This window comes from Suricata suricatta, chromosome 1 (genome assembly GCF_006229205.1).
Source record: "Suricata suricatta isolate VVHF042 chromosome 1, meerkat_22Aug2017_6uvM2_HiC, whole genome shotgun sequence".
In the NCBI taxonomy this organism is placed as follows: Eukaryota; Metazoa; Chordata; class Mammalia; order Carnivora; family Herpestidae; genus Suricata; species Suricata suricatta.
In genome coordinates, this window is record NC_043700.1 from 41,176,138 (window position 1) to 41,201,176 (window position 25,039).

The 25,039-nt window shown below is 39.9% G+C and overlaps 1 protein-coding gene across 3 annotated transcripts in view; it reads left to right on the forward strand.

The window, feature by feature from the left end:
• Positions 1 to 1,256: 1,256 nt before the first annotated feature.
• XPO7 (exportin 7) overlaps positions 1,257 to 25,039 on the forward strand; it is a 40,646-nt gene continuing 16,863 nt past the window's right edge. Inside the window, exons 1-15 of one of the 3 annotated variants that reach the window (XM_029937052.1) lie at positions 1,257 to 1,317; positions 1,846 to 1,992; positions 4,050 to 4,143; positions 4,671 to 4,837; positions 6,567 to 6,659; positions 9,360 to 9,464; positions 11,077 to 11,242; positions 11,836 to 11,909; positions 13,566 to 13,685; positions 16,725 to 16,871; positions 18,041 to 18,213; positions 20,392 to 20,588; positions 21,260 to 21,365; positions 24,157 to 24,292; positions 24,797 to 24,870. In XM_029937052.1, coding sequence (XP_029792912.1) covers positions 1,297 to 1,317; positions 1,846 to 1,992; positions 4,050 to 4,143; positions 4,671 to 4,837; positions 6,567 to 6,659; positions 9,360 to 9,464; positions 11,077 to 11,242; positions 11,836 to 11,909; positions 13,566 to 13,685; positions 16,725 to 16,871; positions 18,041 to 18,213; positions 20,392 to 20,588; positions 21,260 to 21,365; positions 24,157 to 24,292; positions 24,797 to 24,870 — 1,820 coding nt within the window. In that variant the 5' untranslated portion in view covers positions 1,257 to 1,296. The remainder of the gene's footprint in view (positions 1,318 to 1,845; positions 1,993 to 4,049; positions 4,144 to 4,670; positions 4,838 to 6,566; positions 6,660 to 9,359; positions 9,465 to 11,076; positions 11,243 to 11,835; positions 11,910 to 13,565; positions 13,686 to 16,724; positions 16,872 to 18,040; positions 18,214 to 20,391; positions 20,589 to 21,259; positions 21,366 to 24,156; positions 24,293 to 24,796; positions 24,871 to 25,039) is intronic. The other 2 variants (XM_029937062.1, XM_029937069.1) reach the window with 2 other exon arrangements.

Below are 25,039 nucleotides of genomic sequence, written 5' to 3' on the forward strand. Positions count from 1 at the left end.
TTTAATCCCTTGCTTAGGAACATGGGGATTTAAAATTAAACTGAGTTGGGGTACCTGGGTGATTCAGTCAGTTAAGCCTCGGATTCTTGATTCCAGCTAAGGTCATGATCGCACGGTTAATGGGATCAAGCCCTCTGCTGGGATCTGCACTAACAGCACAGAGGCTGCTTGGGATTCTCTCTCTCCCTCCCTGCTTGCTCTCTCTCAAAAATAAATAAATATTTAAAATTAAACGATTCATTTGTCAGTAGGATTGTGGGCCAATATTGCAATCATATCGCTTCTTCATGTGTTTATAATATATATATATATATATATATATATAATTAATTGGGCTTATACTCTATTCCTTGTGTTTATATAGGCTTGTGAAAAAAATCAGGTACTTATAGAGGAATTTTATGGAGATCTGCCTTTGCAAGTATAGTTTTGTCTGTGCTTTTAAATTCAAGAAGGTATTAAGTGAGACTCCTGGAGGTCAGAGAGGGACAAATTAAATATAAGGCTGATCAGAGTCCTGCAGGGTAAGGGTGGCTGGTTTGTTTTGTTTTGGAGTAGGCGTTGTATTTTTTGTGCTCTCTGAAGCAAGACTCCTGATCTTAGAGTGTCAGTATTTGTCTTTCTTGTTTCCTTTAGGTTCATATTTGAAATTCTTAATCAGGTTGAGTAAAATAGGTATCCTGCCCTAAGGGCTTTCCTGCTTAGTGAAAAAGCTGTGATTTATAAAGTAGCACCATAATGAAATAAAGTAATTGTGAAAAACCTTGAGCAGATTGCCTGTGTAATAAATTTTAGACTATTTACACAGGTCAGTGTATTATTTATTATTATTATTATTTGTATTGTCAGAATTGTCATTTCTAATAGTAGGATCCCTCAAACTTTTTAACCAAATCTTGCTTGCTACTATAGAAAATAGGCTTAGATTTCTTCTTAAAGTCCAAACCATTTCTTTAAAGACTAACAGATGTTTGCCCTCCTCTTCAGTCAGTGAGAGGTGACAGTTAAGAGAACTCTTACTGGTTTCTTTCCTCTTTGCTTTTCAACACTTCCATGTTCACTGGAAGTAGACTTGCATCCCTTTGGGTTTTGACTGAAGCACACACCCATCCTCTTCCTGCCTCCTTGGAACTGTTTCAAGATTTGGAGAGAAGGGTTTGTTTGGGGGCGTGTCCCTTGTCTTATCTCCGTCTGAGCATATGCTAGGGTTGAATTTATTCTGACCCTTCCACTTTAAATTTGGAGCTGAAGCATGAGTTTAAAGTACAGGAGAAGAGAGTCTGCTGAACTTTAAACATGAGGGATCCAGGGAGGAAGGTGCGTACATCCCTCCTGACGCTTTCTCAGAGAAGTTGTCCCATCTTTATTCATACACAGAATTGTAAGCTAATAACTACCAGGCAGAGGGAAACTATTTAAAACTATATAAAGATATATGTGACACATTGTGTGTTTATGTGCTTAATTTTACAGGAGTGCCTCTAGTATTGAGTTTTGAAGTTGATGGCAGAGCAAGTAAATTCTGAATTTTTATTTGAAAGCCTTTTGGAAAAACTTAGGAGGATGGGTATTTGCAAGGAAAAATGTATCATTTGTTATTGATCTTTAAGGGAATGACTAAAGTATAGATATTTTAGATGTTTTATCATTTTGTCTTCTAAGGTATAAAATTTTTAAAAAGCTATAAATAGTTATTATTAGATAAAGGTCACCCAGATTCTCCTCAGAGTTGAGAAGCAAGTCTCTCTCCTTTGATGATTACTTATCTTCGTCTAGTGGCTTTGAGACGGTACATTGTGTGTATAGCTGGCCAGACTGATTTCTTTCTTGACTGATCTTTTCCAGAGCCTGGCCCAACTCGAGAATCTGTGCAAACAGCTCTATGAAACAACGGACACAACCACTCGACTGCAGGCAGAGAAAGCCTTGGTTGAATTCACCAATAGCCCTGATTGCCTGAGCAAGTGCCAGCTGCTCCTCGAAAGAGGAAGTGTACGTAAGGCTTGAAAACTCCTGAAGGATCAGAGAGGTTTAGGAAGATATATTCTAAATTTAAGGGTGGATTGGGATAAGTTCTGTTCTTAATTCTAGATGCCCCTGCCTCCTTAATTTCACCTTTAAAAAAGCATCATGGCCAGCTGCGTGGTCGACAACAAAAGGACACACAGCCTCATCGGGAAAATTTCACTGAAATATATTTTGTTCTCTCATTTTTCATCTTGAATCAAATTTCTGGGACTTTTTTTTTTTCCTATTTCTCACACTTAAGTACCACCTCCTATCCTTTACAGGGAAGACAGACCTTTCTTACCCGCACAGGCTGTGTCACACAGTGTACACACTCCACAGTCCTCTCTGCTCTTCCTCCTCCATACCAGAGCTGCTGCGTGCTGCCTCAGAGGGGGCAGGGGAAATCTTAACAACAAACACTACAAGAAGTTACAGTTTTTAAAAAGGGAATCAGAGCCCTTTCCTACTTAAAAATGGCAGTGTGGTGATCAATATAATTCTGTTAATGAGATATAACTTGGTTAAGTTACTATTTGGGGCAAGATGGAAGTCTTAGGAAGGGTAAGAATCCAACCAGGGTATCCTGAAAGGGCACCCACGAAGAGAGTCAGAACACCAACCAGACTAGCAGCAAACATCTGAAGGTTACAGAGAGCCTGGTCAGAGGTTGTATAGTGCTCTGCTGTGTTTCCACATAAAGTGTTTTGTGTATTTCTTTCCACTCAGTTTTAGGATTGACCCACTTAGATTTGTATATTTGTGCAATGGGAGATGCACAACCAGTTCTTGCAGGTGCCTCCCACGGGGGCCCATGCAATCTGTCGTATCTGACCTTGTTAACTCCTGATCTTCTTGTTGGCAATCAGTGAATAAAACAGGCTGGAATAAATTGGTGTAGTATTAAACAAATTGTAGTGGATGCTTCCTTCTAATCTATTGACTTCTTAGAGCGACCTAGCAGATTTATTGGAATTATGTGTAAAAACCATTTAGATGTTGTATAGTGTATAGTTACAGCTATGTGCTATATTCTGTAGTTGAGTAACTTCTCTTACATTATTAGTGATTTGACATACATGCTGTAGTCAGTTTAAACCATGTTCAGGGCTTGTTGAGTAAAAGTCACATGTCAAGTGGTTTTTCTATAGATTTTTTTTTCTTAAGCATAAAGTTTTTTTATAACTGGTGGCATTATGCAGTGCCTATGGATAGCCTGCTGTCTTAAAGACTTCTAATGTCATAGGAAATTATCCTTAAACCTTAATTAAATTGTTTTAATAGTTTTGAGTGTGTCCCTGTTATATGACATTATCATAACAGAGCCACATGGAAGAATTTGTCCATGGCTCCTTTTTATACATTATGATCACTTAGAATACTTTTGACTCTCCATAAGGTTAAAATTCATAAAATCCACATGTGAGAATATGATAATACTGTTCCCTTAAATAGGGCATAATTTTTCTTTCTCATAAATAATTGTTAATAAATTTACTTTAAAACTACCATATACATTCTGCAAAGCTGTATCTGATTGCTAGTTATGCTGCTATGAAGATAAAAGTTTAGGGATTAACTATACAGTGCAATGTAATGACTCCCTCTAATGCTGCTTTTTTTTTTTTTTAACCTTCTAATGGTATACTGTAGGAATATTTTGAGTTGAAACTTTTTGAAGCATCACTATAACAAGGCTTGACAGAAGATTTCTTGGTTTAAGTGAAAGAAGAGATCTGTCTTAATCTGTCTTAATATCTTTCTGAAATGACCTCCTCTAAGTGATGCCCAATCAGCACTGGATTCAGTTTGATCAGGCCATTCACTTTGTACTGCCTTGTTTGTAATTGAAATCAGCTCAGGGAACACAACGGTGTTTGGGACTCGTTTTTCCTGAAACCCTCTAAAATGAGGAGGAACAAAGAAAATAGCAAAACTGATTGATTTTTCTTGAATCTGAGCATAGATCTCCAAATACAAAACCTCATGACGGACTAACTGAATAAAATTGAATTCTGAGTCTTTCCCCCTTCTTTTCACAGTCCTCTTACTCCCAGTTACTGGCAGCTACATGCCTTACAAAGCTTGTGTCACGCACAAACAACCCTCTACCGCTGGAGCAACGCATAGATATTCGTAAGTAGAGAAGTATCGGTTTTCCCCTCAAGAAATTAGTTTGTTTAATGAAGTGCTAGTAATAGTTAAATTCGTGTTGCTTGTTTGATAATGTTCTGAAATTGCTAAGCATACAAAATATGTAGAATCCAGATTTTTTCCAGAATTTGGGCCTTATATAGTTATTTCTACATAAAGTCATCAGGAGGTTTCTTTTGTTCAGCCTTTACTGCCACTAATAATTGAGAAAAACACTGTTATGGATTTGAATTCTGTGCAGACATGCTATTTAACTGTCTAGGAGTACATTCAGGGCTGCCACACTCCAGGGTCCTCATTGCGACAAGTATAAAATCCTTGAATTGGAAAGCCTAGTAATCTTAAATTCAAAGTCCCATTTTCTCAGTAACATTAAGAATTAAGAGAATACAACAAAAACAGGTTTAGGGGAAATAGTCTACATTTACCATTTCTCAGACATTTCGTGTATTTAAAGATGTCTGCCCTTCCCCTGGTAGAAATTGCTCTATGGCTTTTTTGTTTTGTAGGGAACTATGTGCTCAACTACCTTGCCACTCGGCCAAAGCTGGCGACTTTTGTGACGCAAGCACTTATTCAGTTATATGCCAGAATCACAAAACTGGGATGGTTCGACTGTCAGAAGGATGACTATGTCTTCAGAAATGCAATCACAGATGTCACAAGGTTTTTACAGGTAAGAGGTGTATATCTGATGTAATAGGAATGTGAGAAGCAACATACATACATGTATGTAGTAATCCACTTTTTAAACATTACACAAAATGGAATTATATTGTACATTCTCTTCTGTGTCTTTTTCACCTTTAATTTGCCTTGGCTTTACATGTTTACATATCAGCACAGGCAAACTCTGTTCCAATCTTAAAATACCATAATTTAGTTAACTAATTTTTTATAGATGGGCATTTATTTTTTTTACACTTGCTTCTTTTTTTAATAGTTTATTGTCAAATTGGTTTCCATACAACACCCAGTGTTCTTCCCCACAAGTGCCCTCCTCCATCACCACCACCTCTTTTCTCCCCTCCCTTTTCCCCTTCAACCCTCAGTTCATTTTCAGCATTCAGTAGTCTCTCAAGTTTTGCATCTTCTCTCTCCCCAACTCTCTTTCCCTCTTCCCCTCCCTCTGGTCCTTCATTAGGATTCTCCTGTTTTCCTGTTAGACCTATGAATGCACACATATGGTAGCTGTCCTTCTCTGCCTGACTTATTTCACTTAGCATGACACCCTCAAGGTCCATCCACTTTCCTACAAAGGGCCATATGTCATTCCCTCTCATTGCCATGTAGTACTCCATCGTGTATATATACCACATCTTCTTGATCCACTCATCAGGTGATGGACATTTAGGCTCTTTCCATGTTTTGGCTATTGTTGACAGTGCTGCTATGAACATGATGGGCATTTAGTTTAGTTCTGTATTTTGACTATAAAGCAAATTGAATTTGCCTAGAATATGGATACCTGTCATACTTGGAGTAAGTGTGTTTGAAGGGTGAATTCCTAGCCATTGAATTATACAGTCAAAGGGATATGTGCGTTTTTGGCTGTCAAAGATATATCCAAATTATTGTCAAAAAAGTTGCTTCCTACAGCAATTAAAGAGTACCTGCCTGTTTGTTGGCAGTACCGCCATGCTGGGGGCTCTGCTTTTTAATTTTTCCAGTTTAATAGCTAAAAATAATTAGTATCTCAGTATTTGAGTTATGAATGAGACAGAACAAAATTTTCAAATGTTAACTTAGTACGTATTTTTATCTGTGAATTTATTTATATCTTATGTGCACTTAAAAAACCTGGTTCTTTGTCTTTTTCTTACTGTATATAGCCTGTGTAAATTACATTTTGCATTCATTTGTCGCTTACCTTAAATGTATTTTGCCAGTTTATCTTTGTGTAATGGGTGTGGGGTAATGCTTACGAGTATTTTTAAAATACAGAGGGTCTCAGTGTTGAAGGCAGATTTAGCAGTCTTCCTTCATGACAGCTAGGTTTACTGTGCTGCAAAGCAGTGGTTTTGTTTAGTTTTATTTTATTTTACTTTTTTGTTTATTTACTTTTTGAGAGAGAGACAGAGGCATGAGGAGGAGAGGGACATAGAGAGGGAGACACAGAATCCCTAGCAGGCTCTAGACTCTGAGCCCAACTGGGCGCTTGAACTCACAGACCGTGAGATCATGACCTGAGCTGAAGTCAGACACTTAACTGACTGAGGTACCCAGGCGCCCCAGCAAAGCCAACAATCTTAAACTTCCAATTCCTTGCTACCTTATCCAGGCAGTTTTCATAGCCACACAGGGTTGTGCCATTTCAAAAGTGTGAGTGCACTGCCATTGCTGAAATCAAGCTGCACAGCCCAACTTTTCTGCCTTATGGTTATTGTTTTTTTTTTCTTAACCAGGATAGTGTTGAATACTGCATCATTGGCGTCACAATTTTATCTCAGCTAACCAATGAAATTAATCAAGTAAGTGCTACAGCCTTCCTCATTGAAGTAAGTGCCATATTTTTTCTCAGTATTGGTGTTTTCTGCTATGTGTGGGATGATCTTTTTTGGCAGTTGTGTGCTTTTGCGGTAAGTGATTAATGCCCTTTGAAACAATAGTTCCATTGGGTTTTCCTCTGTAAGTGCAGCCTACCTGAGTCTTAATGTCCTGGTCCGCTTCTGTCTCCAGAATATTCTATCCTCCCATCAGCTAGCTGTCCTTGCTGGAATTAATGTTCATTGTGAGAGATGGGAGCAAGAGTCCTGTCAAAACGTTAATGAAACAATGGCTTTGCTAATAAAAGAGAATGATTCCAAAAAAGGAAACACAACAGTAGAACCAGAATATTTGTGTGCCACTTCTGTATACATTAGTATGTGTTTATAATCATTTAAAACTCAATTCCCATGTGCTATTAAAGATTTTTCTTGGTGGTCTTTTTAGAATGCATAAAACATTCTGCTAAGTACCAATTACTTATTTGAGTAGTCATTAATGCTAACATCTATAGATTACTACAGAGGAAACACCAGTGGCTTTCTTTCGCTCTGGCTATTATTTTAGTGGTCATTTACTTTTGTATCCAGCTAAAATTTTATAATTATTGAACAGGCCAGTATTAATATTAGTTGTGACGTCTCACCCTTCAGTTGTCAGCTGTTAAATTACATTGGCATCACTGTTGCTATGGCGCATATTTATGCAGATATTTTTATTAACCCTGAGAAATTTTAACTGTGAGTTAGTACTTTTTTAAATGCATCAGCTTACAGCCATTTAAAATCTGGAGTCCATATTGTATTCTATGTTATATGCAGTCCCCACCATGGTCAGTCATTATCAAAATAATAATAGCTTATACTTTTGAGTGATTACTATGTGACAGACACTGTTCTAAACAGTTTACTTATATTAACCAATTTTCTTCTCACAGTAGTCCTGTGAGGTAGGTACTATGGTTGTCCCATTTTCTAGGTAAGGAAACTGAGGCACATAAAGGTAAATAATTTGTCTAAGATGTTACAGTTAGCAAACAGAAGTATCTGAATTCAAACCCACATAGTCTTGTTTTAGAGCCTGTGCTCTTAACAACTAACTTACTAATGTAACTACTTACCTCTGTAATAGGAAAGGATGCATTAACTGAGTACAGAGATTGTGGAGTCTATCTTCTTCTCTTTGGGGGCACCTGGGTGGCTCAGTCGGTTAAGCATCTGACTTCAGCTCAGGTCATGTTCTCACGTTTCATGTGAGCCCCACATCGGGCCCTGTGCTGACAGCTCAGAGTCTAGAGCCTGCTTTGGATTCTGTGGCTTCCTCTCTCTCTCTAACCCTCCCCGACTCATGCTCTCTCTCTTTCAAAAATAAAAAATAAACATTAAAAAAAATTTTTTTTAATATTTTCCTCTTTGAAGCTTGGCCCCACGAAATACATCAGTGAATGTTGATATTATCTAAAAAAACAAAACTCCAAAATTTTATTTGTCTTTCTTACAGTAGAAATGTATGTAATGCACTTAATGTAATTATCCTCTGTATTATCAACATAACTGATTATATTTGGAATATGATACATAATCTGGCAATGCAATAATACTCAAGACATTTATGATGACACAGTGACACTGAAGCTAGAACTGGGGAATATTTAGAATTTCTGAAAAACTAGGTTTTCTGTTGGGTTTGTTTTTGGTTTTTTGGAGGGGTTTTTCTGGTTGTCAGATTTAAATAAGAAAACATATTTCTGTTACCATTTTTGTTTGAACTTAGAAATAAAATCAAGAGGAGCATGTGACTCTTGATCTCATGGTGGTGAGTTCGAGCCCCACAGCCCCATGTTGGGTGTAGAGATTATTTATCAATAAAGCATTAAAAAAGAAAATAAAGGGGAGTGCTGCATTTTTCTTTAATGTGCCAGCCCTTTAATTAGCCCCCTCTTGAATGAATTGATTAATCTGTAGAAGAGATTTAAGCTTTCAGTAGGTGATTGGACTAAAAATTCCCTTGATGACCTTGAAATCCCTTTATTCCACTTACTGAAGGGCCTGTCAGGAATAGAGGGTGTACGAAAAGAAATCATCGATAGAGTCCTTAACCACAGAAACCTTTAAAGTTTGACTGAAAAGAGAAGAATCGAGGGGGGAAAATGAAAGACCAATACAACCATTCGAAGGAAGTGCTCACTTCTGAGATAGAGACTACATGTTGAAACGGATTAGAGAAGGCAGAGAGTATTATGGGCTGTTGTCAGTTATCCTAGGTTGATGGTTGTTGATTAATGACTTGTTTTAGAAATCTATGGTAACTTTAGCCCTGAGTGGATTGTTTACCAAACCCAAACCTTGCCACTGTCTGTTTCTGAGACTAAGCCACAATACAACATGCTAGTAATTATTAGCAACATCTGCCAGCAGTTTGTTAAATTTTACCCCCTTGTGCAGAGGAAATTAAAATTTTGCAGTGGAAATATTCATCTTTCTGTCTGTCTTCTGTCTGCAAGCTGTAGACATATCCTGGCTAGCTGTTAGCAGCTTATTGTCCTTGGCATCCTCTCACTATATTACGTTAACGGTGATTTAAACATTAAAAATGTATTTTGTATATATAAGTTGGTTTTATTGGGAATCTTAGTTTATTTGATGTATGCATGGAAATTTTTTTTCTTTGCAATTAATTCTAAAGCTTAGATTGGTTTATTTTTTGCACAGGCAGACACCACCCATCCTTTAACCAAGCACAGAAAAATAGCCTCTTCTTTCCGAGATTCATCGTTATTTGATATCTTCACACTTTCCTGCAATTTACTAAAACAGGTGAGATTGTAGGTTGGGTCTTTCTTCCCAGTCCCCTTTGAAAGAATGAGAATGAGTGGCGACCTGTTAGGGGCCAGCTCCAGGCCAACCTGTTGAGAGTTGGAGCAGCTCTTTAACCATCACCATCTCTCTGCGAGATGCAGAAGTGGCACACTGACCACTGACATTAGAGAAAGGATTGGAATTGCTCTATTTCAGAGCTGTTCCCCTAAGCAAAGCACAGCAATGAACACACATCCCAAGGAACCTAGTATAGCACAAAGTTTGGGATTTTGTTGTTTGCCTTTTTTATACGCACATAAAATCTTCTGCATGGAGTAAAGGCATGTTAGCTTTATGGTGTTTGGATTCTTAGTGCTCTGAAAGCAGGTTCAGGCTGCATTGCTAGCATACTGAAACAGGCCAGCTCCTCTGCCCCCTGCTGAGTTACAGGCAGCAGCTAAACAAGCAACATCTGTAAGGAAAAGTAGATTTTGAATTTTTAACATCCATTTAGACTTCATATCCTGAAGGGGTAGACAGTTATCACGTAAGGAAATTACCTGTTTTAAAACAGAAAATTGGTGTTGCGGTTCATTTATGGATAGAGTTGAGCTAAGAAAGAAATGCTTACCTATGAGTTCTACACATTTATAATAATCTGTAAGGATGCTTCTCCTTGTAGAAAGCTAAATGAGGCGGGGAGGGGCGGCGCCTGGATGGCTCAGTGGGTTAAGCGTCCGACTTCAGCTCAGGTCATGATCTCACATTTGTGGGTTTGAGCCCCATGTTGGGCTCTGTGCTGACAACTCAGAGCCTGGAGCCTGCTTCAGATTCTGCATCTCCCTCTCTCTCTGCCCCTCCTCCTCTCAGGCTCTGTCTCTCTCTATCTAAAAAAGAAATCAAACATAAAAAAAAATTTTTTTTTTTTTTTTAAAAAAAGGAAAGTTAAATGGGATTAGCCTCTGTCTGTGGATTTGGGGTTTTTTGTTTGTTTTTGTTTCATTGTCGGGGGGTGTTGGGGGAGGTTGGTTTTGTTCTTAGTCGCCATTTTCATTATTAAGTTTTAGAAGCAGGTTTGAATTCTTCCTGTTGTCCTTTTTAATGATGTCATCTTCCTTAATTACCTCATTCTACCTCAGAATTCCCAAACAGTCCTCAAGTTAGACAAGCTGCCTGGCAAAAGCTGTTGTACCCTCTGGAGGAGAAAAGCTTTAGCGAAAACTGAGGATTGACTCCTCCTCAATGATACTGTCAAAAACAGCCAGCTGGTCATTGAGGTCACAGATGCTGTCTAGAAATTGTTAGGATCTCACAGCAAATGGATAACCACACAACCCATATTACTTCAGAACCCCCTGTGGTCACTGTGTCTACAACATGTAAAGCATGTGTGTCCAAAGGGGGATTTCTTTGAATACCAGTTTCGTGTTTTTATTGTAAACGAAGGTTCTAGGATTTTCTTAGTGACATTAAGGTGATGGAAGCGTGGCGTCTTCTGCAGGCAACCTCGCTTCATTGAATTGAGATCCCGCCCTCCTCTTCTGGCTTCACAGCCTTCTCAGGAGTCTGGCAACAAGCTGGGAAGAGAGGAGTGGTTGGTTGGGGCTCATTACTGTGGTCATTTTTATAGGCTTCAGGGAAGAATCTAAACTTGAATGATGAAAGTCAGCACGGCTTGCTCATGCAACTGCTCAAACTCACTCACAACTGCCTAAACTTTGATTTCATCGGCACTTCTACTGACGAGTCCTCAGATGACCTGTGCACAGTCCAGATCCCCACCAGCTGGAGATCAGGTAACAGAATTGCACACCTGGGACAGATTGCTACTCAGCCCTGCACAGCGTCTGTGGGATGACAGCCCCTTGCTTGCTGTTAGAGACAATTTAGAAGGTCAGCATCTGCCTTGATGAAGTGAGGAAGAGGCTGTTGGAGGAATCTTACCCCTCAGCCTCGGCGAACCTTTTTTAGTTACTGGGTTACTAATGGATATAACTTTGACCTTCTTGCGTTAATCACCTGGCAACCTCTGTGATCTTACTCGTTTGACCTAATTTCTAGCTTTAAAAATGAAATCAAAGAAAAGAACTTGTTCTTATGCGTCTTTCTGTGTTCTTTAGGATAAAACTTGCTTTGAACATAGTCCTGATTAGCCTAAGTGCTCTGAGAGTTAGAAAAATGAATCTGCCTCTTAGAGGTGCTAAATCTTAGTGTTCTAAAAACAACAGTGAGGGAAACAAAGAGCCCCTCTTAGCTTATCACTTTGAAAGGAAGTAGACACTGGGAGGTAGGAAAGTGGGGAGATGTGTCCACTGATACATAGTACCATAAGTATACCACTGGCAATGAGCAGATGTACTCAGTAACGCACTCCTTTGTCTTTTTCCAGCATTCTTAGATTCTTCAACTCTGCAGCTGTTTTTTGACCTGTATCATTCCATCCCTCCTTCATTTTCACCTTTGGTGAGTCAGGACCACAGTTTCTAAAACAAACCTAGTACCAGAAAGTGGCAATGGTGAATGAGCCTTATGCTTTTTCATTTTGTTGTACAAAATCCTAGAAGCAGAGCATAGAAATAAAGGGATAGTTATCTAGCCTTTTGTGGTAAAGCTTGTACCCTAAAGTTTCTTGCAGTAAAGTCTTAACTTAGTTCTCTTGAGATTATTCCTGTCTAAGGACAGACTTGCTGCATATGCCAGGCTCTTCTGGTCTCATCTTGAATCTGACTTTATACTGCACCTCAAATCACCACAGACTGAAGTGGGAGAGTTCACCTTGTATTGTCTAAATGAAGATGATCCTGCCCAAGAAAAGTTTCTAAAATCCTCAGGCACATGTTACATAGGTGATAAATGGAAGCTATAAAGGGAAGGCAAATTTGTATGCTATCCTGGACAACCTTTGAGGGCTCTTGGAAGTGATGCATTTCTCCTTCAGAGCAGCAGTAATTACCCTCCCCAACTCTCAAAATTCATCCAGGTCCTAAAAGATATTGGTCTCATATTTCAGATTGTTTGGTATAAAATGCTACACAAACAGGAAAGTAATGGCTGCTTTGCATAGTGTTTCTACAGTAGATTGCTTTCCTGGTTATTATGGTACTTTTCCAAATGTAGACCTTTGCTTTAGTAGAAATGGTGTTGTTTGTGTCATTAAGTTTACTTCAGGAAAAGGTAGCTCACTCAAGAGGGGTAGTTAGTGATAAGACTTTTATAAAGATGTGGGCAACGTGAAGGGAATCCAACAAGGGGTGGTGAGGTGCCATACACCCTCAAGGGCGTGCAATAGTGGGGACCCCTAAGGGGCAAGAGGAGGAAACTCTGGAAAGAGCTGAAGCTGTGGCTTAGGGGAGGGCTGGACAGCAGAAGTAGGAACACTGCCAGTCATGGCCCAGCCAGGAGTTGAGAGGCAGTGCCTCTCTCTTCCTGCCCTTAAAGTTCTCCTACTAGAACTTTTCCAGTGGTTGAGGCCTACTAGAGGCAAAAGAGCAGCAGAGCTTGGCTCCACTTAGTTAACAGAAGTCAGCTTCTGAGGGAGTAGAGCAGTGTGACAAAGGGCAGAAGATATAGATCTGGAGAGGCAAACAATATAAATATCTAGCATAGTGGGGAAATGGTAGAATGTTTTCAGTATGAAGCCTGGTTGGGTTTTGGTGTTTTTTTTAGGACACAGATTTAACTTATTTTATTATAACACTACATAGTAAAGTCTGATGAGCCAAAAGTTTTCATGAAACAGAGAAAACCAAATCTAAAACTTTACTTAGACTATGAATTGTATGTTATTTTCAAACTTTAAATACATCTTAACAGGAATCAAAGAAGCCAGTGGGTGGTCAAAGAATAATACCTAAGTGAATTTCTAAACTCTGAATTTAACTAGTTGTTATGGTAACTTGGATCTAAAGATTTTTATTTCTTTTAATAAAGCTGTTTCCAGTATTCTAAGTTGCATCCTCCTTGACCTTTCTGCAGCATTGAAATGGTAGCAGGGGTTGAAAAACAGAATTAGTGGCATATGTAAAGAAGAATATTATAGGAGGGGAGGAGGGAAAAGATACTATGGAATAGCCATATCATTTTTTTAATCAATTGTGTTTGGATTACACCTGCTTTTAGGTATTATCCTGCTTAGTACAGATTGCCTCAGTCAGAAGATCCCTGTTTAACAATGCAGAGAGGGCCAAGTTTCTCTCTCATCTTGTTGATGGTGTTAAACGAATACTGGAAAACCCACAGGTAAGATTTTTGAGAATTTGTTTTTATTTGAATACATACATACATACATATATATGCTGTTGTGGGGGGCAGGGTATGATTAGTATGTGCCTATCTGTTAGGAGTCACAAGGAAATCCATCTAGAGGCCACACTTAGCAGAAATACTAGGGAGCAGTGGATGTGTCATTCTTCAGAAGGTTTAAGTGAATCTATCTGTAGGCAGTTTCTTGAGAGTGTTCACCCAGACAAGGGATTTGTATGCTCTCGCTCAAGAATGCAGGATTTACAGGAAAATAGGGAGAGGGCTAGTCATTTTCCCTCAAGAAATGTGTTTTTTGTTTCTTTTTTTATATATATACATTTTTTTATCTAAGTGTATAGGGCTGCTTTTAGGTGGGAAGAGAGATAAAGTGCCTTTTCTAAATATATACATTCGGTAACTCGATTGCCCTTTTTCTTTTTCAATCCCAGAGATTCAGCCAATATCTACTTTTCTTAAAGTACCACTTCTCTACACTAGGAAATACCATACAAGCATTTCATTTTTAAATATACTTAGTTCTGTCCCTCTGTTTAAAAAAAATTTTTAAATTGTCGTTGTCTCAGAATGTCACGTTAGTTTCAGATGTACGATGTAATGAAACAGCTCTGTACGTTATGGTTTTCTTACCTCAAGTGTGGCTACCCTCCATCACCGAACAGCAGTACTACAATACCATTGATTCTGTTCCCTATACTGTACCTTTTATCCCTGTGACTTATTCACTCCATAACTAGTGGTCTGTATGCCCATCCCTCTTCACCCATTTTTGGCCATCCCCACAAACTCTCGCCTCTGGCAGCCGTCAGTTTGTTCTTCGTATTTCTCTGCTTTTTTTGTCTCTGCTTTTTTGTCCATTTGTTTTGTTTTTTAGATTCCACATATAAATGAAATTCTGTGGTATTTGTCTTTCTCTGTCTGCCTCTCTCTCTACACACACACTTTTTCTTCATCAGTGGACACTTAACGTTGCTTCCATATCTTGGCTATTATATTGTTTATGCTGCAGCACACATAGGGGTGCATATGTCTTTTCAGGTTAGTGTTTTTGTTATCTTTGAGTAAATACCCAGTAGCGGAATTACTATATCATATGGTATTTCTGTTTTTAATTTTTTTTTGTATGTTTATTATTGAGACAGAGAGAAACAGAGCATGAGTAGGGGAGGGGCAGAGAGAGAGGGAGACACAGAATCTGAAGCAGGCTCCAGGCTCTGAGCTAGCTGTCAGCACAGAGCCCGACGCAGGGCTGGAACCCATGAATCATGAAGTCATGAACTGAGCTGAAGGACGCTTAACCAACTGAGCCACCCAGGCATCCCTCTATTTTTAATTTTTTGAGGAACCTCCGTACTGTTTTCCACAGTGACTGCATCAATTTACATTTCTCTCAACAGTGCATGAGAGTTCCTTTTTCTGCATATCCTCGCCACCATTTGTTACTCTTTGTCTTTTTGGGTCAGGTTTTTTTTTTTTTGTTTAAAGTAAGCTCTACACCCGTTGTGGGGTTCAAACTCATGACTCTGAGATCAAGAGTAGCATGCTCTAATGACTTAGCCAGCCACATGCCCCAGTATTTTTTGTCTTCCTTTAACTATTCTGACAAGCATAAAGTAGTAGTATCTCATTGTGGTTTTGATGATCAGTGATGTTGAGCATCTTTTCATGTGTCTGTTGGACATCTATATGTCTTCTTCTGAAAAATGTCTGTTCCGATCCTCTGCCCCTTTTCTAATCAGGTTGTTTTTTTGGTGTTGAGTTGTATGAGTTCTTTATATATTTTGATATTAACTCCTTATTGTATATATCATTTGCAAATATCTTCTCCCATTCAGTGGGTTGTCTTTTCATTTTGTTGATGGTTTCCTTCACTGTGCAGAACCATTTTATTTTAGTATAGTCCCAGTACTTTATTTTTGCTTTTGTTTTACTTGTCTGAAGATATATATCTAAAAAAATGTTGCTGTAGCCAATGTCAAGATGACTGCCTACATTTCCTTCTAGGAGTATAATGGCTTAAGATTTCACATTTAGGTATATAGTCCATTTTGAGTTTATTTTTGTGTATGATATAAAAAAGTGGTCCAGTTTCATTTTTTTGCATGTAGCTGTCCAGTTTTCCCAGCACCGTTTATTGAAGACTGTTTAAAATGCATATATTTATTCAGCAGATACATAGAGTACTTACTATGTGCCAGGGATGTGATGTTGAACAGAACGAAGTATGCTAGTAGAGGAAGACCTTTATAAGAAAACAGATAATGTTCATCTAATATGCAAACAAATCCAAAGTGTTTGATAGAAATATGAAGTAAAATATATTAACATACTAACATAGGAATAAATTTATTATAACAGCGATGATATAAATAACTAAACATTTGTGTAACTTTGCCACTGAAGTGCAGTCTTATTTATGATCAATCTGACAGATGTGAGAATGCAAATTTCATGATCTTTGATCAGTGGTAGGCAAACAGACCGGTCACACCTTAGATTGTTTGCCTTTTGTGCTATTTAATCGCTACTTTAGGCAAGTAATGTGATCCTTCTGGGTTTCCATTTCAGACTCTTAATTGATGGTAGAAATTTCATCTCACAGGATGGTTTTTATGAATACATGAAATAATAGATGCGACCATCCCTTTTTAAAAACAACTTTTAAAAAATTGTTTTTAAACATCTATTCATTTTTGAGAGACAGAGACAGAGCACAAGTGGGGGAGGGGCAGAGAGCGAGGGAGACACAGAATTTGAAGGAGGCTCCAGGCTCTGAGCTGTCCGCAAAAAACCATGATGCGGTGCTCAAACTCAGGAACCACGAGATGATGACCTGAGCTGAAGTCAGACACTTAACCAACTGGGCCACTAGACACCCCAGATGTGTCATTCTAAGGGAGGACCAGTAGCTCAGAAGTTAAAGTAGATTCTCCCCTCCCCTCATGCCATCCCAAATGTCATTCTGGAAGTATAGTGAATCACATTTTACATTTCATTTTCCTTCTGTGCTGTCACCAGAGTTTATCAGACCCAAACAATTACCATGAGTTTTGCAGACTACTGGCCCGATTGAAGAGTAACTATCAACTGGGAGAATTAGTAAAGGTGGAAAACTATCCTGAGGTCATCCGATTGATAGCTAACTTCACAGTGACCAGCCTACAGGTTTGTCTTTGATTGCTTGTCTCTCTTTCCTGCACATAGGAACCTCTTCTCTGTCTCATTGGTTTTAAACTTCTAAGAATACAGGCAGACCTCGTTTTCTTGCACTTCACTTTATTTAGCCTCATAAATACTGCATTTCTGACAAAGTGAATGTTTATGGCACCCCTGCATCGAGTAAGTCTTCTGTCTGTGCCATTTTTCCAGCACCATTTGTTCACTTCATGTCTCTGTGTCACATTTTGGTAATTCTGCCAATATTTCTTACTTTCTCACATATATTATGGCGATCTTAGAGCAGTGATTACAGCTCCCTGAAACCTCAGATGACAGTTGGCATTTTTTAGCAATAAAGCACTTTTTAATTAAGATATGTACATTATTTAGACATAATGCTATTGCACATTTAATATACTACAGTATAGTGTAAACATAACTTTATGTGCAGTGGGGAAAAAATACATTTGACTCACTATTACTGTGGTCTAGAACCAAACCCATGGGTGTGCCTGTATTCCCTTTTCTCCCTCAGGCCAAAGTGAATAGAAGTATAGGGCAACCCTGCAGGTAGTTATTGCAGCCTACTTGTTTGTGTTACAAAATGCAAGTATTTGGCTAGAGGAACTTGTAGGAATTGCAGGGATAATATTTAGATTATCACTCGGAAAAAGGCAAGATTGGAACAGGGAGCTAGACGGAAGAGTCAAAGAGTTAGTGACCTCTCTTTCTTAGGCATGTAATATAGGGCAGTGGTTCTCAGATTTTATGGCTTGATTCAAAATCCTCTGTGGAGTGTGATGAAAAATGCAGGTGCTTATGTCTTACCCCCATAGTTTCTGCTTCAGTAGATCCAGGTGGAGCCTGAGTGTCTCTGTCTAACAAGTTCTCCAGGTGATCCTCATGGATACTACTGTTGAGAACCACTTATACAAGGCTTTCCTTGTGGGGAGGTTTATACAGCCAGGATAGAACAGCTGTTTTTATTAGAGGCATAGTCTCTGAAATACTAATAAGTACATTAGATGAGTTGTCATGCACAAAACAAAGCCCATAAAAACTGGTCCTCTTTTTTTTTTTCCCCAAGTCTTTATCCTTTGTGTCAAGTGGCATGGGACTAATGTATTGTGTACAGAAATGAGAAATAGACTTGCTACTCTTCTGGTTTTCCTTAGCACTGGGAGTTCGCCCCAAACAGCGTGCACTATCTCCTGAGCCTGTGGCAGCGGTTGGCAGCCTCGGTGCCGTACGTGAAAGCCACAGAGCCCCACATGCTGGAGACATACACCCCCGAGGTCACCAAAGCCTACGTCACGTCCCGTCTGGAGTCTGTGCACATCATACTGCGGTAAGGGGCTGGGGCAGGCCTCTGCGTCCTCCCGCCAGGTGCCTGGCGTAGGGCTTAACATGAGGCTCATTGGAACTAATGCTGTTAATGGCCATTTTTTCATGTCAGCAGATGAAAGTATAACATCTGAAAGAATAGTCTTTCTCTTTACAGCCTTATTATGGCCCCCACTTTTGCCATTCTTCAAAATATCTTTGACTACTAGGTATATCAGCATACCGTTGTCCTTGCCACTGGTTTCCTTTAAACCGGAGAGGAACATTTATAAGCTAAGGATGATAAGAATTATCTGTAAGCTATAGGTGCTTTAATTTACTGAAGAAATAAGTGGATAAATAAGATGATGTAATTCAGACCTCACCAGAAGAGGATCCTAGACAGCCGAAAGCCAGTTGCGTTACAGGAGCACCTGGTTTCTGTCTACCTTGACCATTAACTAGACCAGAAATCTGTAGCTAAAGAAATATTAGACCCTTTCAGAAATGACCTATATAAAGTGAAATGATTCTCTGTTTAGGGACCTTTCTTGTGAAGTTTTTTTGTTGGCTGTTTTTCAGGGGAATTTACTTAGATTCTGAAGGTCTGAGCTTTCTAAAAATTTTTTTAATAGTGGCAAACCAAGAAATAAACTTTTTTTTTTTTTTTACATTTACTTATTTTTGAGAGATACAGTGAGACAGAGCATGAGTGGGGAGGGTCAGAGAGAGAAGGAGACACAGAATCTGAAGCAGGCTCCAGGCTCTGAGCAAGCATTCAGGACAGAGCCTGATGCAGGGCTCAAACCCATGAGATATGACCTGAGCCAAAGTCAGATGCTTAACTGACTGAGCCACTCAGGCGTTCTGGTCTGAGCTCTTTTAAAAATCAGATCTTAATTGGCTCAGAATCAAGTGCATTTAATTGTCATGAGTGATAGTCTCAACTGTTAATGACTTGAGTCATTTCAAAATCCAAGTATTTGTGAAGCCTGCTGACTTCATTTTGTTTGTTTGTTTGTTTAATGTTTATTTCTTTTGAGAGAGAGTACAAGCAGGAGAGGGGCAGAGAGAAAGAGAGAGACAGAGAATCCCAAGCAGGCTCTGTGATATCAGTGTGCAGATCCCCATGTGGGGCTGGATCTCATAAACCATGAGATCATGACCAGAGCCAAAATCAAGAGTCAGACACTTAACTGCCTGAGCCCTCAGGTGCCCTGAAAGCATCATCCTCTTAGCGACATAATTTGTTCCTGAGGACTCAGCTGGTTTCAGTGAGGCAGTGTTGAGTGGTTAGATGTGCAGGCCCCGGTAGCCAGTTAATAGCTGTGTGCTCTTGGGCAAGGTTGTTTGAAGGATTAACTGCTCTGTCTCCGCCCAGTATGTGGACCGCGGTGCACGCACAACTGTGAACTCTAGCTGTAATGGGGGCAGTGCTGCAGCCACTTGGGTGTCACACTACAATGTAGCAACACACAAAGAGCTCATAATATGACAAGATTTGTGAATCTAGGAATAGGAGATAAGGTAGGACCTGGTGTAGAACCATAGTGCCTCATCTGCAGTTCTGAAATCCAACACCTAGAAAGTAAATTTTTTCATCAGTTTGGAATCAAAATGCATTTGGTGGCAAAACTTGACATGTGCTGGTACGGGCCCATTTATAGTTTTTTCTATCTTATGTTTTGTGTGATTATTCATAATATTTATACATTTGGCTACAAGAATGGTACATTTGATACACCAGAGAGTACATTGAGGGTTCATGTTATATAGTAGAAGCGTCGTATTGCCTCATTAAAACCTGAAGATTTCTGAGTTCCAAAACACACTGGACCACAAGAGCCTCACACGAGGACAGGATGGTTGTAGTCCCAAAGGTTATTACAGTCGAGAACCAGCAAGAGACTAAGGACCAAGAGCTCATAGGACTGAGTAGATCAAGGCAGACAAATGTTAAGGGAGCAAGAGTTGAGAGCACAAGGCTGGACACTAACACATAGAATCTATCTAAAGACACATGCTAGGGTGAAGACACAGGTTTTCCCACTTTTTATACATATATATTTCTTCCGTGTAAAAGGGAGTGTTGGGGTGGAGGCCTTTACTGGTGGAAGTGGTGGTAAATGCAGAAGAACAAGAGCTACCGTGGTAAGAAAATCAACTGCATATTTTAAGAGAGTTGACTTTTTCCCCTTGGCAGCAGGGATGGACTAGAAGACCCTCTGGAGGACACAGGTCTGGTGCAGCAGCAGCTGGACCAGCTGTCCACAATCGGGCGTTGCGAGTACGAGAAGACATGCGCGCTCCTTGTGCAGTTGTTCGACCAGTCTGCCCAGTCCTATCAGGAGCTGCTGCAGAGCGCCAGCGCGAGCCCCATGGACATCGCCGTGCAGGAGGGTGAGTGGGCAGCGGACGCGGCCTGTAAGGTGGTGCTTGCCAGTACCCTTTCACTCATTGCCACCTCTCTCTCTGTTGTTTTATCTAATGTTTATTTTTGAGAGAGCACAAGTTGGGGAGGGACAGAGAAGGGGAGATACAGAATCCCAAGCAGGCTCTGCACTGTCAGCACAGAACCCAACTCGGGGCTCTGCGCAGGGCTCCAACTCATGATTTCAACCTGAGCCAAAATCAAGAGTCAGATGCTCAACCGATTGAGTGACCCAGGTGCCCCTCATTGCCACCTCTCTTTCCTGCCTTCACCTCAAAAGGACTCTTCCATCATCAGTTACCTCCATCTGCACAAAAGACTATTGTAAATAAATGCCAAAGGGGGCTGGGGAAGAGTGACTGAAATTTTGTCTACATGAATGTGTTTAACTTCAAGAAAATACTGGACTCTAAAAATAATGACCTTGTCTGATAGCAGAATGTCTGTTATCTAATGAATATCCCCCTTAGCAGAGTGGGGTTATAGCTGTTCTCTGTAGGAAAAGTTAGGCATTATGACTCTACCATAGTGTTATTAAGATTACAGAAGCCCATAGTAAGAAATGAACCTCACTGTGAGGAAATTTCTTCAATGAAATAACCGCTGAAGTGGACGCTGATAGGTCTTCTTCCTGTTGCAGGAAGGCTCACATGGCTGGTTTACATCATTGGTGCAGTGATTGGTGGCCGGGTTTCATTTGCCAGCACTGATGAGCAAGATGCTATGGATGGCGAGCTTGTCTGTCGGTAAGTGGTCTCACAGAGGCTTTCCATTTCACTTCTGTGACCGCCACCCCCTCTTGGTGTTCTCAGACCACAGGAGGTTGGTCTGCTTCTGTTAGTGCTTTCCTCCCCATTTATAGAATGTAAGCTCACAAAGCTGATTGCCCATGAAAGTGAAAAACTGTACAGGTCCAGATGCGGACATTTTATAAATGCAGCAGAAATTCTACCTACAGTCTTTTTTTTTTTCTTTTAAAGTTTAATGATTATTTATTTTTGAGATAGAAACAGCGTGCAAGTGAGGGAGGGGCAGAGAGAGAGAGGGAGACACAGAATCTTAAGCAGGCTCCAGGCTCTGAGCTGTCAGCACAGAGTCCGATATGGGGCTTGAACTCATGAACTGTGAGATCATGACCTGAGCTGAAACCTGATGCTTAACCAGCTGAGCCACCCAGGTGCCCCAATTCTACCTATAATCTTTACTGAGGAAACATCTGCAGTAATTCAGCAAGGAAATGATGGATACAGAATTAGGGAAACGAGAGTAGGGAGTAGCTTTTAGTTTTAAGGACGGTATCTCAGAGTTAATGAAATGTGGACTACCTTTGCAGTAGCAGAGTAAGACTAATGGGGAACTGTGGTTCTTCAAACATTCCCAAATATGGAATTGCAGAGTTTCTGCAGCCTTTCAAATCTCTTGAGGTACACTTTTCCACATGGAGGATTTCAGGTTACTTTGTACCTGTGATTCTTATCCATCTCCGAAAAAAACCTATAAATGAACATTTAATGATTTTTAAACTTTCACCTAACATAAATAAAAAAGCAGGATATTTTAATACTCTACTGCAAAGCTTCTCAAACCTTTTCACCAAGACTGTTCACCCTCTTAAAAAGTTTTGAGGATCTCAGGGCCCCTAGGTGGTTCAGTCAGTTGAGCATCTCACTCCTGATTTCAGCTCAGGTCATGATCTCATAGTCATGAGATCGAGCCCCACATCAGGCTCTCTGCAGAGCATGGAGCCTGCTTGGGATATTCTCTCTCTCTCTCTCAATAAATAAACTTTGAAAATAAATAAATAAGTAGTATTGAGTTTATAAGCTATAGCTATTGAAAGGGCACCTGGGTGGCTCAGCTGGTTAAGCCTCCAACTCTTGGTTTTGGCTCAGGTCATGATCTCACAGTTTCGTGAGTTTGAGCCCTACATCATGCTCTGTGCTGGCAGTGCAGAGCCTGCTTGAGATTCTCTCTCTCCCTCTCTCTGCCCCTCCCCTGCTCATACTGTCTCTACTCTCTCAAATATAAAGCAAAATAAAATAAAACTTAAAAAAGAAAATAAGAGATAGCTATTGATATTTATAATATTAAAAAGTAAAACTGGGGTGCCTGGCCGACTCAGTGAGTAGAGCATGCCACTCTTGATCTCAGTGTTGAGTTTGAGCCCCACGTTGGGTGTAGAGATTACTTAAAATCTTTTTTAAAAAAATAAAAATAAGTAAAACTGAGAATGTTTAAATGTATTCATTTAAAAATAACAAAAAGCCCATTACATGTTAGCAAAAACAGTGTTTTTAAAAATATTTTTCAAAAAGATTAATGAGAAGTGTCTTTGTTTTAGAACGTGGCCCAAAAGTCAGCTGGATTCTCAGATCTGTGTCTGCATTCAGTCTCTCATGATGTCATGCATCTGATAGCCATTGGACACCCCAATGCACCCTCCTGTCAGAATGCAAATGCAAGGGCAGGTCATGTTTCAGTATTGTGTGACGTTGGGGAACTGCCACCCTGAAGGTTTCTGAACTTTGAGATGCTTTCCTTAGAAATAAACACATTTTAACATGATTCCTTAGAATATATTGGTTCCCAGACAACCCCATTTGTGTCCTACATATGCCCTTAGGTGCCTTAATCCTGACAAAAGTCTCCATGGTATGTCACACTGGCATTTTTTGAAGAACTGAGCAAAGATTTGATAAGGATGAAAGCTAATAAGCTTTCTGACTCAGCAGGCTGCTGTGATCCTGTGTGTGTGTGTCATAATATAAATAGAAGACAGTGTCTTTGTACACTCGTTCTCACACTGAGTGTTACAGCATCACTCCTGAGTCTAATTGACTTATGTGACAAAAATAGTTTGTCACCTGTTCTCATGTCATCAGAAAGTCAGATGACTTGCTTGTAATGACATTCACTCAGTATTTACACACTTGCATTCCACTGTGCTTTCTTTCTTGGGGGGAAAGACTCAGGGAAAAGATAGGAAGTCACAGGTACCACAGGGATGAGGTCACAGTTGTATATCTGCTCTTGGTTCCTGGAGCTCCTGCCCACCTGTGGACATTGTCCTTCTTGGGTCCATTCCCTTCATGGCCCTTCAGGAAAAATAATTGAGAACCATGGGCTTAGTCCAGTCTCCCTCATTTTATGGGTGAGGAACTGGGATTCAGAAGATAAATTGCTTTACTCAAGGTCTCACAGAAGTTTCAAGGAATACCATTACCCCAATACTAGTGGGGGTTTTTTCCTCACTATTTTTAAGCTAATCATGAGTTCTAACTCAGTCTCCAGTCTTGGTGGACTAAAAGTTTTAAGCATCTAACCAGTCATTCATATTCATTCTCCAGCTCTGGTTCCTGGAGGGGGCAGAAATGGAGAATTTTGTTCTCTCAGCAGAGCATAGAGCCTGCAGAGAATGCCTTTTAGATAGGATGGGTTAGGAGAGGGGACACATATGACCATTGGAGGGCAGTTTGGGTTTTCTAAAGTGACCAGGATGTCATGCTGTTGAGAGAATCATTCTTCTTCTTCCTCTAGGGTGCTCCAGCTGATGAACCTGACAGATTCTCGCTTGGCGCAAGCGGGTAACGAGAAGCTAGAATTGGCCATGCTGAGCTTTTTTGAACAGTTTCGTAAGATCTACATTGGGGACCAGGTGCAAAAATCCTCTAAGGTAACAGACTCTCAATTGGCTCTACTTTATTCTCACTTGGGCTTGCAGAATTGCTGACTAAGAGACTTCTGATACCAGTTCAGACACAGGGTTTAGTATCAGGATAGTTCATATGTCTCTTCTTCATTAGAATTTTGAGAGATTCATCAAAGAATTGGGTCCATCTCTCTAATGCTCCATATGCTTAACAAATGTCCAGTCAAAACATTTGTTGGTCTCAACATTGGCAATTCTCAGTTTCTGGGAATTGATATTGAGAACAACAGAAGGCTTTGACAGTCTTTGTAACCTCAGGGTTGAAGGGGACTGGTAAGATAGCTCAGCATCTATCCAGTGTCCAGAAATACTTAGAAAATAGCTTAGTCTCTTCAAGAAAGACTTCTCCTACATTTTGTCCATTTTCTTCCCACATCTTACCCCCAATAAGGACAAAAACAGTACTGGGATGTGATTTTTCTAATCCATATTTTCTTATTACTTTTTCTTCCCTTAACACAACACCAGCTGTACCGCCGACTCTCAGAAGTTCTGGGCTTGAATGATGAGACCATGGTCCTAAGCGTCTTCATAGGAAAAATGTAAGTGTTTGACTTGCCATCAGCAAGAGTCCCTTGCAACTGTAAAATGTGATCTTGGCATTATGCTGCCAGTGCCTTGGTATTCCAGCATTGATCGTTTGCGTCAGAAAATTGTGCATTTGAGTGTGTGACAAGCTGTGCTTAGAGATATGGCCCGGCCCCAGAGCAT